At 42.7% G+C, this 12474-nt stretch overlaps 1 protein-coding gene across 2 annotated transcripts in view; it reads left to right on the forward strand.

Moving 5' to 3' along the window:
- Positions 1-11112, forward strand: part of ctdspla (CTD (carboxy-terminal domain, RNA polymerase II, polypeptide A) small phosphatase-like a) — a 34813-nt gene extending 23701 nt beyond the window's left edge. For both annotated transcript variants that reach the window (XM_037079734.1, XM_037079735.1), the window contains 5 exons: positions 1950-2051; positions 7108-7164; positions 8419-8511; positions 8600-8785; positions 9872-11112. In XM_037079734.1, the coding sequence (XP_036935629.1) occupies positions 1950-2051; positions 7108-7164; positions 8419-8511; positions 8600-8785; positions 9872-9997 (564 nt within the window). In that variant the 3' untranslated portion in view covers positions 9998-11112. The remainder of the gene's footprint in view (positions 1-1949; positions 2052-7107; positions 7165-8418; positions 8512-8599; positions 8786-9871) is intronic.
- The last annotated feature ends 1362 nt before the right edge of the window (positions 11113-12474 follow it).

The following is a 12474-nucleotide window of genomic DNA, read 5'->3' on the forward strand; positions in this document are numbered from 1 at the left end:
TAACATAAGCTGGATTCCTCAAATTAAGATCGGTTTAAATTATGTAGAAATATTTTGTCAGCCGCTGTTATAGAATTGATAATTTTTCTTTCCGGCAGACAAACATGTTTCTCACCATCTGTTTGTTAGCTTTTTCTCTCCATAAGCATGATCCACTGTGGTTTAGAGCCCCGCCCCCCCCAATAGCTTCAGGTGAAGAGTTTTATTATGGCAGTGCTGCTCCCTGGTGAAAATGTCAAGGTCCTCCCTCAGTCCTTCTTTATTTGCTCAACCTGCATGTGTAAATCACATTCATCACGGCCTGACAGGATGTCATTCGGTGTCCTTGCTCCCAGGGAATCCTTCCTGTGATACACCAGCATGCAGTCCTGCGATAGCGCATGATAAATACAGTGAGCCGGGGCCCGGAAAAACACACTAAAACACACAAATTCATGCAGGAAATGGCTGGCATACTGAGCAGCAGCGCAAATGTGTGTGTGCATATAAGGTTGATGGAGTCCTTCCTCCTCTCTTCTGTATAGATTTGTGTGTTTCTATATGTGTGTGTCTGTGCATGGATGCACATGTGTGTATGTGTGTACATGTGTGTACGTGTGTGTGTGCGCGCGCCCCCCATGGCCCCTGCCATCTGCCCCGTGCCTGTCTGGAACCCCAGGCCTGCTTGGCAGAGGACACGAGTGTTTCTCCTTTTTCCCCCCTGACCCTGAAGGCAGCACAGTCACAGAGCTCAGTCAACATGAGGTCATAACAGGAAATATCAGCAGGGACTCACACAGTCATCAACCGCACACACAACCACAACAACAGGCAAATTATTTATCACCAGCTGGAGAGGTAGTGAGGAGACGTGATGGCACAGTGACCTGGCATTAGATGAGCTGCTGCTGTTTTCTGTCTTCATGATGTCATTTGAAATTCAAAATGTTTTTGAGGTTTATGAGCTGATGGTTGAATTACAAAAGCAGTTTGAAGACATCACTTACAGTATGATATGATGACTTTTGTGTTTTAACATTTTTTACTGCACACTAATGATCATTATCAAGAATAAAAGAAGATCATTATTTGCATAATATTGCTTTTGCTAGGCCATCGCTTTAGACAGACATTGTCGCCAGCAAAACCTCATCATTCATCACGCAATGCGACACTTTTGCGAATTTCTGTCGATAATTCCAAGCTAATTGTAACTAAACAAATAAAATGCCCATGTAACGCCCAACAATGGAAAAACAGTTCACTGCATTGAAACATAAATTTGATCATCACTGTCTTGTCTTCACATAGCTTTTGGCTGATTTGAGCTTTTAACAGGTTTATCTGGTACATAGGGCTAACGTTAGGCTAACTTTAGGCTAACGTTAGGCTAACTTTAGGCTAACAAACTACTTTGCTGTTGCAAGACTTAAGCGTCACCAATAAGCTCCTTACTACAATACACTATACACACTTGATTATAAATGTATCAATCAAAAGTCCACCTGTAAAAGTGTCTCATTTAGCCTCTTGTTAGCGTCCACCTTTTTTAAAGACATGTAGGACCATTTCAATTCAAATGTTGAGTATTAAACCTGCCCAATAACCCACTGACTTCAACACAAGGGAACCAGAAGAGAAATGATGCCAAGTTATTTTGGGGTTTTATGCACTCTAGCAATAAATTGGTCTGTTTAAAACACTTAAACACACTACATTTTACATTTTCAATCACAGACATCCAGGACAAGTATCACATCACATCACCAGCGTATTGATATCATATCTTTCAGTCAGAAGCCATGTGACACCCTCCTTCAGGTCCTTCATGCTGTTAGATGTTTCTGTAGTGTCACTGAAAGCAGCCAAGTGATCGTCCCAAACACTCATCATCACACCCTCAGTAAGAGTGTGTGTGTGTGTTCCCTCCACTGAACTGCTTTCATAGAGGATGTGTGTTGTCTCTGCAGCCACCAGCCAAGTTCCTCCTGCCCGAGGTCAGCATAGCAGACTACGGCAAGAACTGCGTGGTGATCGACCTGGACGAAACCCTCGTGCACAGCTCCTTCAAGGTACTTCACCACGCCGCCACTGTCAAAACACTAAAGCACACTCTGCATCAAACAGACACCTGTGTTCCCTTTTTTTTTTTTTCTATCGTTGCAGATGTGTCCCGCTTTTTATTCGGCAGCCTTAGAGGGATAATAGGATTATACAGAAATAAATCCTGAAGATGCCTTTCTTCGCTGAGAATACGGGTATGATGGTATAATGACAAATAGCGCGAGGTGCCATTGAGCTCAGTCAGCGTCAGTGAAGTACACATAATCACAGCAAAGTGTGTCCCTGAGGGTATTATGGCGTATATACACCAGTTAGAACAGGAAAACGCAAAAAAAAAGGAGGTCTAACTGCTGCAATAAAAACAAACAAAAAAAAAGGTGTTAGCATGGCAACTGATACATATTTGGTAGCTGTGCATCGTATTCATCAGCACGTCCGGGATTTATCTTCAGCCAACGCAGTTATTTTTGACAGGAGGTCCTTAGAGTATCATCTCCGTCCTGTGAAAACTGTGTGCTGCATCTCCAAAATGTCAGCTTGTAATGAGCTCAGCCTTAAAACCCCTTGAACACCAGCTCCCCGTCTAAGAGTCAGCTGCCTGAACGATAAGGTAAATTGATTATTTCTGACCACAGTGACCTAAAAGTTGAGACTCTGAAGAGCTAAATGGTTTTATTAATTATCTGACCGATTCCTTTTCCACACTGCTAGAGGGCTAACACTTGCAGATACACGATACATAAACGTCCTTAAATGTGAACATTGCACAGGTTGCTAATGTAAGACTATAAAGCACATCTAGTGTTGAGGTACTGAAGCAATAATCTTTTTTATTTGATGACCTTATTGACAGCGTGATGTTTGAGGAGTTTCCATGCTTGTCCATCTCTGCCAGATAAATGGTAAATGACACTGTGATAGTGACAGGACTGCCACTGTAACACAGAATTTTGGAGATGTTCGTTTGCGTCTGTTTACAACACCAATGACAACAACTGATGACGAATGAGGGTCTTGAAGGGTTGTCCCATTTCATAGAGGGAGATTTCAACCACAAACCCCTTATAACTCTGTTCTGAGGGGCAAGCTGGCACTCAAAAATGAAGGTTAGGGGTAAATACTAGAAATAGGATTAAAGCTTAATCTCAGTTCTTCCTCACTTACATTTGCTCTGCGCCATTTAATTGTATGCGAGTGCTGCAGGGTCCCCCCCCCCTCCCAGAAGTTATTATAAACAAACACTGAGATTGGGTCTAAAAATAAATTTTTGCTGTGTTGTAATTTGCATTATTTTCTCACACAATGCACCATAACTCCCCGGCTGTCCCATCAGACTGAGTATGATTTGTGTTTGGTACATATGTAGAATTAACTGAAAACTATAAAACCAAGATGGCAGGAATCTGATGACATTAATTGACACCATATATATATATTTTCTATGTCACCATCAAAGGTTCCTTCACCTTGCGCACCCACTTCAGCACAGCACTCTGGTTTGGCCCCAGCTGATCCGTGTGTGTGTGTGCGTGTGTGTGTGTGTGTATACAGTATCTGTGCCTTTTGTCCTCAGCATGAGTGCAGCTCAAAGCCGGGGAGGTGTCCAACAAAATAGCTCAAGGTGAAGCCGGAGCCTCCCTTTGTGTTCGCTCCGGCTTCATTCAGTGGCAGAAAATGAAACACTTTCAGTGCGTTTTCATTTCATTTCACGAGGAATTAATCTGCTGTGGAAAGCCAAAGGGTTTTTTTTTTTTAGAGGAGCGCACAGTTGTAGCGGACCCCACCCATAGGAGTCACATGCCAGCAGTACGTGGGCCACACACACGTCCGTTTGCGCACCCACACACAAAGGGCGTGTCCAATACAGTGTACTGTTGCCTTGAATAACTGCGGGATGAATTTTCGCAGAAATCCTGGATCTGTTCTAATAGTCTGAAGTGTTTTTTTATTTTTTTATTTTCTCTCCTGACAGGAACTCCCACAGGAACTCTTTTTTTCTTTTTTTTTGGTCCCTCTGATTAAACTCCAGCTACAGAGCGTATATTCAGTCCATCAAAATGCATTTAGTTCAGAGATCAGTATGCGGTATGAAATGAATCCAGGCAGTGCAATAAATGAAATAATCCCTGAGCGAAACAGAAAGTGACACACAAGCAGCATTTTCAGTTCCGTCAAGAAGCCTGCAGGATTTCCTGCGGATCTTTTTCTTTTTTTTTTTTTCGTCTAGAGTCGAGGTTAGGAGGTAGTTTTGGATAGTTTTTGTGCAAGTCACCACCAAAACAATTAGTGCAGAAGACAAAGTGAGCAGACGGGGGACATTTCACATAGCGCACAGATGGACATGGACTAAAAAAGAAGCGTTACGTAACACATTGCGTACTGTATGCTTTATCCTGTATGTTTACGGATGAAAAGATAATTCCTGTGGCGGCTCTAAGATCAGATCCAGTGTGTGGTAGATGTGTAAAAAGTGGCTCAGAGGATAAACTGTTATAATAATAATAATAATAATAATAATAATAATAATAGTTAAATTTACTTCTGAAAACCAACAAAGTGCCTCACGGAAAAACAAATGCTAAAAGCTGAAACAGGAAGAAGATTGAAATATTTACACAAGTGGCCAAAAGTATGCGGACACAACCATATGGGAACATCTGCCCATCTCATTTCAAAATCGTGGGCTTTATTCTGTTTGTGACAACAGCCTCTACTTTTCTGCAACGGCTGCAGAGATTCGATCCCATTCAGCCACGAGAGACCAGACACACTGACGCTGGGCGATAAGACGATCTAGTAAGAATAAGCTCCTCGTGTTGTCCGTAATGAGACACGGGAGTGTTATCAGAGGCAGGCAGTATATAGGAATGTAAAGGAAACCACAGCCCGTCTGTGCTCATGAGCTGAGAACAGCCCAGAAGAAGTTGCCTCTGTGATGTCCGTTCAGTACCTATCCACAAACCATTCGCTCTCTACTTCACCCCTCTCGTTCCTCTCCCGTCTAACATCCATCCCCTCACCCTCCCGCCCTCCTCCCGCACCGTATCTCTCGCCGTCTCGGATCCCGGGCCCGTCACGGAGCAGCGCGGTGAGCAGCTGCTGTGTGTTCACTCTTCAGATGAAGGAGTGATTCAGCAGAAGAGCAATAGGCAGCGGCCAAGTCCGTCTCTGCATCTCTCGCTCCATCTGCGACTCTCTCTCCTCTTTGTGGACCAAATGCTGCCTGTTTGTTCTCCACTCTGCCCGTCACTGGGTTGGCTCGTTGCTGGTTTTCTGTTTTTAGACAGTCAAGGCTACAGTCTTTTTACTGGTGTAAACATTAACCAGAGCCGAATATATAACAAATCCGATCCATATATAAGCCCTCACATCTGTCTCCCGGGGGGGCCTTGAGGCTTTGATTGTGCACTGACTCAGTCTTATATCACATAGAGAAACCAAACGTCTCCAGAACAGAGGGGTCTATTGTTCTGTCTGTCGCCGTTATAATAGTTGTATTAGACAGATTACACAGGTGACAAGTGGAAGGTCAAAGTGCTGTGTTTAGTATTCCTACAGCAATCACTCCCTCTGTTGGATGGCATTGAACTGTGCCTGCCCGCTCTAGTATTTAAAGCCTGAAGGCCACCAGCAATGAATTAAACACAGTACAATCTTTGGGGATGCGGATTGGTTTATATTCAAGGTTAAGAGTTTATTGGAAAAATGTCAAAAAAGGTTTTATTACAGAAACAGGAGTGCAACATTGTAACTTTAATTCCCCCTTGAATCTATAACGAATAATGTAGTTGTGGGCAACACAGCTAAATACATTTTCAAGTTCTTTAACATGCATCAGTTTCCAACAGTTATAACTTCACCACATGTCTATTAGTCTACATCTGTGTCTGCTATCAATCAATCTATTTGAAGCAGTCACTTGTTAGCAACCACTTTTTTAGTGGAGAAATGCTTTAAGATCCAAACGTTGGGTATTTTCTGGCATATTTTGTGTCGTAGGACAATAAGGGAAAATATCTTTCACTTGTGTTACCCACAGATCTCATTTCAGACATTTAGCTGAGATAGAAGTGGGCCAAATGCAAATCCTGCTAAAGGTCATTAGCCTAGACTGAACTCTTTAAACATTGAGGACCGCTTTTGATTTTATTTAACAAGTTCATTTCTTCTTTTTGGAGGAGAGTGTTGTGATAAGTAGACAGGTCGAGGTTAGCTTTCAGGCATCTGACTAATAAGCATTCAAACTTCAAACCCATTTTTCCTCATGTCCACTATTTCTGTCATTAGCCTGCTGCTGTGCGACTTTGTACTGCAGACTTGTGAGTTAATTATGGATGATTTCAAAAAGCGCAGTCCTGGATCTATAGTCATCTGAAGCATTATAGCAACACAGCAGCCCGGTGCAGTTGACTTACTGTCAATTCAACCTGTGAAATGATACTTCCAAATAATTCACTCTTCTTTCTCGTCCCTACAACAAACATCCATACAGGTGACAGCCAAGCTCATACGGGAAAAGCTTTCCCTCTGTTTCTCTTTCTGTTTCTCTTTCTCCCCCCCCCCCACGTCTGAAATGACACCGCCGTGCCTCCCACCTCATCCTTTCATCCTCGTCTTTTTTTTCCACCCTCCACTTGTCTTCCGCCCACGCCCCTCCAGCATCTATCTTCCTCTTCCTCCCGCACCTCTCCTCTCTCCTCCGCTCGCTTTTAAAGATGACACGAGTCGCGCTGAGAGAGAGAAAGAGGGAAAAAAACGGCGGCACCCTTCCTGTCCGCGTTCACGTCTGTCATCAAGTTCAGTTCCCGGGTTTCTCCCCGGAGTCTCACTTCTGGTTTTTATTTAACACCGAGACACAGCGCGCTGGAGCAGAGGGAACCACGTAATGCTAAAAGCCTTCCTAGTTTGCCTGGGGCACCTTATCGGAATATTTTTCCGTCCCTTTATTTTTTACACCAAAAATATGGGCATGTGGTTTCGGAGCAGCCCATGAGATTGTGCTGTTTCCAGCAAAAAAAAAACAATAGTTTTGAATCTTTTCTCTGTTTTCTTGTCTTCTTGCAGCCCATCAGCAATGCAGACTTCATTGTTCCAGTGGAGATTGATGGGACTGTTCATCAGGTACTGTTGCACTGATACCAAGGCCTTCCAGACAGTGAAATAATAAGGTTTCCCTTTGGAAGCCGTGGCTCCATTTTCTTCTATTCTGCATTTATTATTCTCTGTGATCTCACGCAGCCACGTCAAAGTGGGACAGCACACACACACTCCTCCCTCGAATTTGGTGCTTTCTCTCTTTTATTCCCCGTGTTGTTGTTCGCTCTAAAGATAGACGGGCCGTGACGCGGCCGCGTCGCCAGGTAAACAATTGTTGCAAAGCATGCTGAGGAGATGCCTCGTCGATTAGAAAATATGTGTGAGAGAGAGAGCAACGGCAACAGAAAGGATAAAACGTGTTGTGCCTTTTTTTGTCCAGTGCGTCGGTGTTAAAAGGTTTTGTTGCTGAAGCAGCCAGACTGTAGCTGTAACCGGGTTCAAGTAATCCAGGATAGGCTTTCTGTATCTGTTTTGGCCTATGCTTGATTACTTGCACTTGGGGGCAGCGGCTAACCCACCGGAGACCCGCCGAGGAGAACGAAGACGAGCTGACGTGGAAAATATGATCACAGAGAAACGTCTGGCTGTTCTGAACGGCTGGGTACAAAGGTTGATCGAACAAAGGACACCTAAGTTAAATATTGTCCGAACAAAAGTGGTTGGAGAACGTTGCCAAAAATTGTGTGCTGCAGAGATGACGGGTTGTTGTAGGCCGAGCTGAACGTTAGCCGTTTTAGATTATTGCAGAAAATAAGCTCTCTGGCAAACATAACATACATAACAGAAAAAAATATATGACATCAATTGTTGTGTTCAAGATTTATGATGAATAATATACACGTAGACTTGAAGTTCTTTTTGAAAACATTCTGTTTTGAAGGTGTCAGAGGTGACAGCTCATTACAGAACAATAATCCTGCTAATCAGTGGAACAGACAGTGGCTATGAACTTACCTCATACCTTATAAATGATTGATTCAATTTGATATTCAATCAAAGCAACTCTTAATCAGGTTTTATTCACTGTCGAGCCATCTGCTGATCTCTGTGATTAATAAGGCTCAAAGGTCAAAATCTAAACTGTTATTAGTTTATTATTAAAGTTTCATAACCAATGTAGATTTATGCGTTAGATTTATGTTAGATTCATACTATTTATAAGTTGATCTATAGTGAGATTCGGTTTGGAAATTGACCAGACGTCTTGACACCAGGCCTTGATACCCAGCCATACTTCTGAGTTTAAAGGTGTGTTTATCTTTGCGGTGTTTGTTTCAGGTGTACGTGCTGAAGAGGCCTCACGTAGACGAGTTCCTCCAGAAGATGGGGGAGCTCTTCGAATGCGTCCTCTTCACAGCGAGCTTAGCCAAGGTTTGTTCACCCGTCGCAGCAGTGAAACGGTGAAAAAGTTATGTCGACTTTGCTGTAACCCGACGTGTTTTTCTGTCGGTCTGCTCAGTATGCTGACCCTGTGGCAGACCTGCTGGACCAGTGGGGGGTGTTCCGTACCCGGCTCTTCAGGGAATCATGTGTTTTCCACAGAGGAAACTACGTCAAAGACCTCAGCCGGCTGGGCCGAGAGCTCAGTAAAGTCATCATCATAGACAACTCACCTGCCTCCTACATCTTCCACCCTGAGAATGCAGTAAGTCAGTCAGTCAGTCAGTCCGTCCAATATTAACCTGGACTAGTGGCATTGTGATGATCTTGATTATGACCAAGGATGTTGTGTTCAGGTACTGGATAAATGTTACTAGTTATTGGCGAAAATTAGCAAATGATGAGCTCCTTTTGCCTGACATGTTATTGAAATAAAAAAAATTGAGTTCAGTGTTTGACCAAGGGTTTTAAACTAACTGGCTGTTATCTCCATTAGCTGTTAGCTCTATTAGCTGCTAGTTCCATTAGCTGTTACCTCTGTTAGCTGTTAGTTTCGTTTGCTGTTAGTTCTGTTAGCTGTTAGTTCCGTTAGCTGCTAGTTCTGTTAGCTGTTAGTTGTATTAGCTGTCAGTTCTGTTAGCTGTTCCATTAACAGTTACCTCCAATAGCTGCATGCTGCTTGCTAAAAGCTAACAGCTAACTAACGCACCCTCTGCCGATTTCAACGCTGATCTGTCTCGCATAATTCAACATCGTCATGGGGCGAAATATATGTACGTATATGTTGTAGACAACCAGTAATAATAACATTTATAATGGCAGGTATGCTACATATAAAAATCCCTTTTTTTCACAAAAGTTACAGGAAAATCACTCAACAAAAACTATTTTAAAGGTAATTCTGTGTACATAGATTGCTACAATGAGATTTTACATATTGTGCTGTGGTTTTAGATCCCACACACTCCTGACTAAAAATAGGATCAAATACAGTGGTACAACAGAAACAAGTTGGTAATGAAAACAATAATGAGGGTAAATGATGATATCTGCCAGACGTTGTCAGTTTTAATCTGCACTGTCGTTTGATACAGCGCCGAGCCCAGAGGCAGTGTTCCCAATTTTACAGGATTTCTCTCCTCTGTGCAGGAGTTACTCAGTGGAGCTGCTGCCACTCTTCATGCCTTTGTTGCATTTCCCCCTATTAATTATTTACACAAGACTGGCACCATCTCCTCACCTATAATGCAACACTTTAGCATTGACTGCCAGCTGAGCATCCTCAATTGATCAAATAATTTCCCAGCTGTCCCCTCCCACTCACCGTCCTCTGTGTTTCATCTCCCCGCAGGTCCCGGTGCAGTCCTGGTTTGATGACATGACTGACACGGAGCTGCTGGACCTGATTCCTCTGTTCGAGGGCATCAGTAAGGAGGACGACGTTTACAGTCTGTTACAGAGCCTGAGGAACAGGTAGCAGGCGGCGGTCTTCAGCTGGCTCCTCCCGTCTCGGCGCCGCTGCACAGAGGCCTCACCTCGCCGCAGCTCCCCGTCCTCCAACCGGCGCTGGAAGTCCCAGCGTGGCTCCCATAGAGAGGACTTCAGGCAGTCATCCCGGACATAATCACATCTAGAGACAACAACTGTATGGATTCTCTGTATTCTTGGACTCTTTGTACAGGACTCCTACTGACAAATGATTATATTACTGTATGTACATACTATATGTTTCTAAGAGCAAGACATACATAAAGTAATTTTTCTATCAGAGAGAGGAGGTTTTACTATTCTATCAAGTAATATTTTAGTTACCAAAAATAATCAAAATAGACAGAACGAAGAGTTATTTTTTGTTTCTTTTTCGAGAGATGAGTGCCCTTTTGTTCTTTCTTTCTTTTTCTTTTGTGTTGAGCTGTGCTATGCAGGCTGTTGTTTCTCGTCTGACCTTTTTTCGTTCAAACAACTGTGATTTATCTTTCTCTTACAGAATGAAGTGCCTTCATTACTGTGCAGATTTTGTTGTGTCGGGTTTATGGGGTGCACATTTTTATGCTGCATATTTACTCAAATCTCCCCCCCCCCCCCCAAAAAAAAAAAAAAAAAAAGGAAAATAAGCGTATCAACTAAATCCTTAAATCTGAAGTTGGAAATGAGTCTTTGGTAATTGTTGTTTAATCTGAGAAAAAAACAAAATAATGATTTCTAGAAAATGTATCCAGCTAGAATAATAGAATGATTCTTTACTTTTGATTTGAGTAACATTGAATTGTTCAAAGATTTTTACAATTCAATGTAATTTGTGGCTGAATGACAACATTTGGTCCTTGACTGTAAATTGATAATCCTTGATAAGACGTTGAAACCCCACTTTATTATTGAGAAGAAAAAAAAAAAAAAGAAGAACAAGAAGAAACTGTTGTGATGACATCACCGTCCACCAATAAATGTTAAACTTTTGAGTAAAATATATCAATTAGCTTAGAGTACATGAAATTCTATTTATTGGGGAAAAGGGGTTTGGGTGCATTGTAAAGACTGCTGTTGAAATCGTACTGTACAACATTATTAAAGTTGCAGGTTTGCACACTGTCAGATTGTTCCATGGTTTACTGACTTTAGCAACATGTTAACATTGAATCGAACGTCTGTGTTTACTGTGAAACAGGTACCACAAAGAATTATCACCCAGCTCTCACCGCTCTCCCGCTTCTGAATAACCAGTCTGCTTTGATTGGTTGGCTCACGTACGCCTGAGCCAGCACCGCTTACAGCAACAGAGAAGCTGTGCTGAATCGATTCGCGCGAACAATACTAGCTGCTCGGCGTTAATTGTATAACATGGTGACGTAGTGAGATGGCACAAAGTCGCAGAATTAAAGGCGGGACTACTGACGAGGCGTTTCAGGAGCAGACTTTGTGTGGGAGAGAGGAGCTTCAGCGGGTGTGGACTTTGACCTTTTTAACTTTCAAGCTCTTTTATATGCACCACAGGCTATATAAAACACAGAGGGAAAGGAAATGATATAGTATAGCATAATAGGTCTCTTTTAAAGGGGATATACTAAATTGGTATTCACAGAATGTTTCTGCTGCCTCTAGTGGCGAGAAATTCAGATGCGTGCTGTTCCTGACCTTGAGAAAAACGGTCTCGATCATGAAGTCCATTTTGAAGCTAGTCTGACTCACTGGATGTAGACCGGGGGCGCAAGCCTTCGAATGGCCGACTGGTTCAGTTAGCATTCTCCCTCATAAATGCTGAAAATGGCAAGTTCCCCTTAGCTTAACCTGGTCGCTAACATTATTAATCTCAACAAGCTACAGTAGCTATTACCCTTTTGTTATGGAGGCATTAAGCCATTTTAATGCCGGGGCTGCCATGTCTCGTGTTCCATCAAAACAACACCCAGCCACTATTTTGCATTCTGGGTTTAGTGCCGCCCAAGTCAATTATGATTGTTCAAAGAGATATTGAAAGCCAGAGTTGTTTTTCTTCCCCTCAGACAGGAAGCAGTTGTTCTGGAGCTTCCAATCATTCCACATGATCTCCATCAGCAGGTGGAGTTTACACACTTGATGTGGAATTGTGTGTTTAAGCCAACATGGACAACAGTCCTTAAAGTGCTCATAAAAAAAGGGAAGATACTCAACTCCTTTGTAACAAAAAATGTTTATTTGTATGTTTCAGTGGGAGAACCTAAAGGAAAGTGTTTTCCACGAATGAATCTACACCTATAACATGCTTCGCTATAGGAGGACACCACAGAGACAGACGCTTGCAGTCCATTGTCTGCAGAGTTAAGTGATGTGCAGGTGCATTAATTACAGGGATATAAACTGGTTAATGTATAACCGAGGAGCGCTTAGCTTCATGTGATATCCCAATATGAATTGTTAGCTTCCGCTTACGTAGCAGCCACTTTAACTGCGGTGCTGGATTAGGCATTACAGAGCCTT

Source organism: Acanthopagrus latus, chromosome 19, assembly GCF_904848185.1.
Source record: "Acanthopagrus latus isolate v.2019 chromosome 19, fAcaLat1.1, whole genome shotgun sequence".
Taxonomy (NCBI): Eukaryota; Metazoa; Chordata; class Actinopteri; order Spariformes; family Sparidae; genus Acanthopagrus; species Acanthopagrus latus.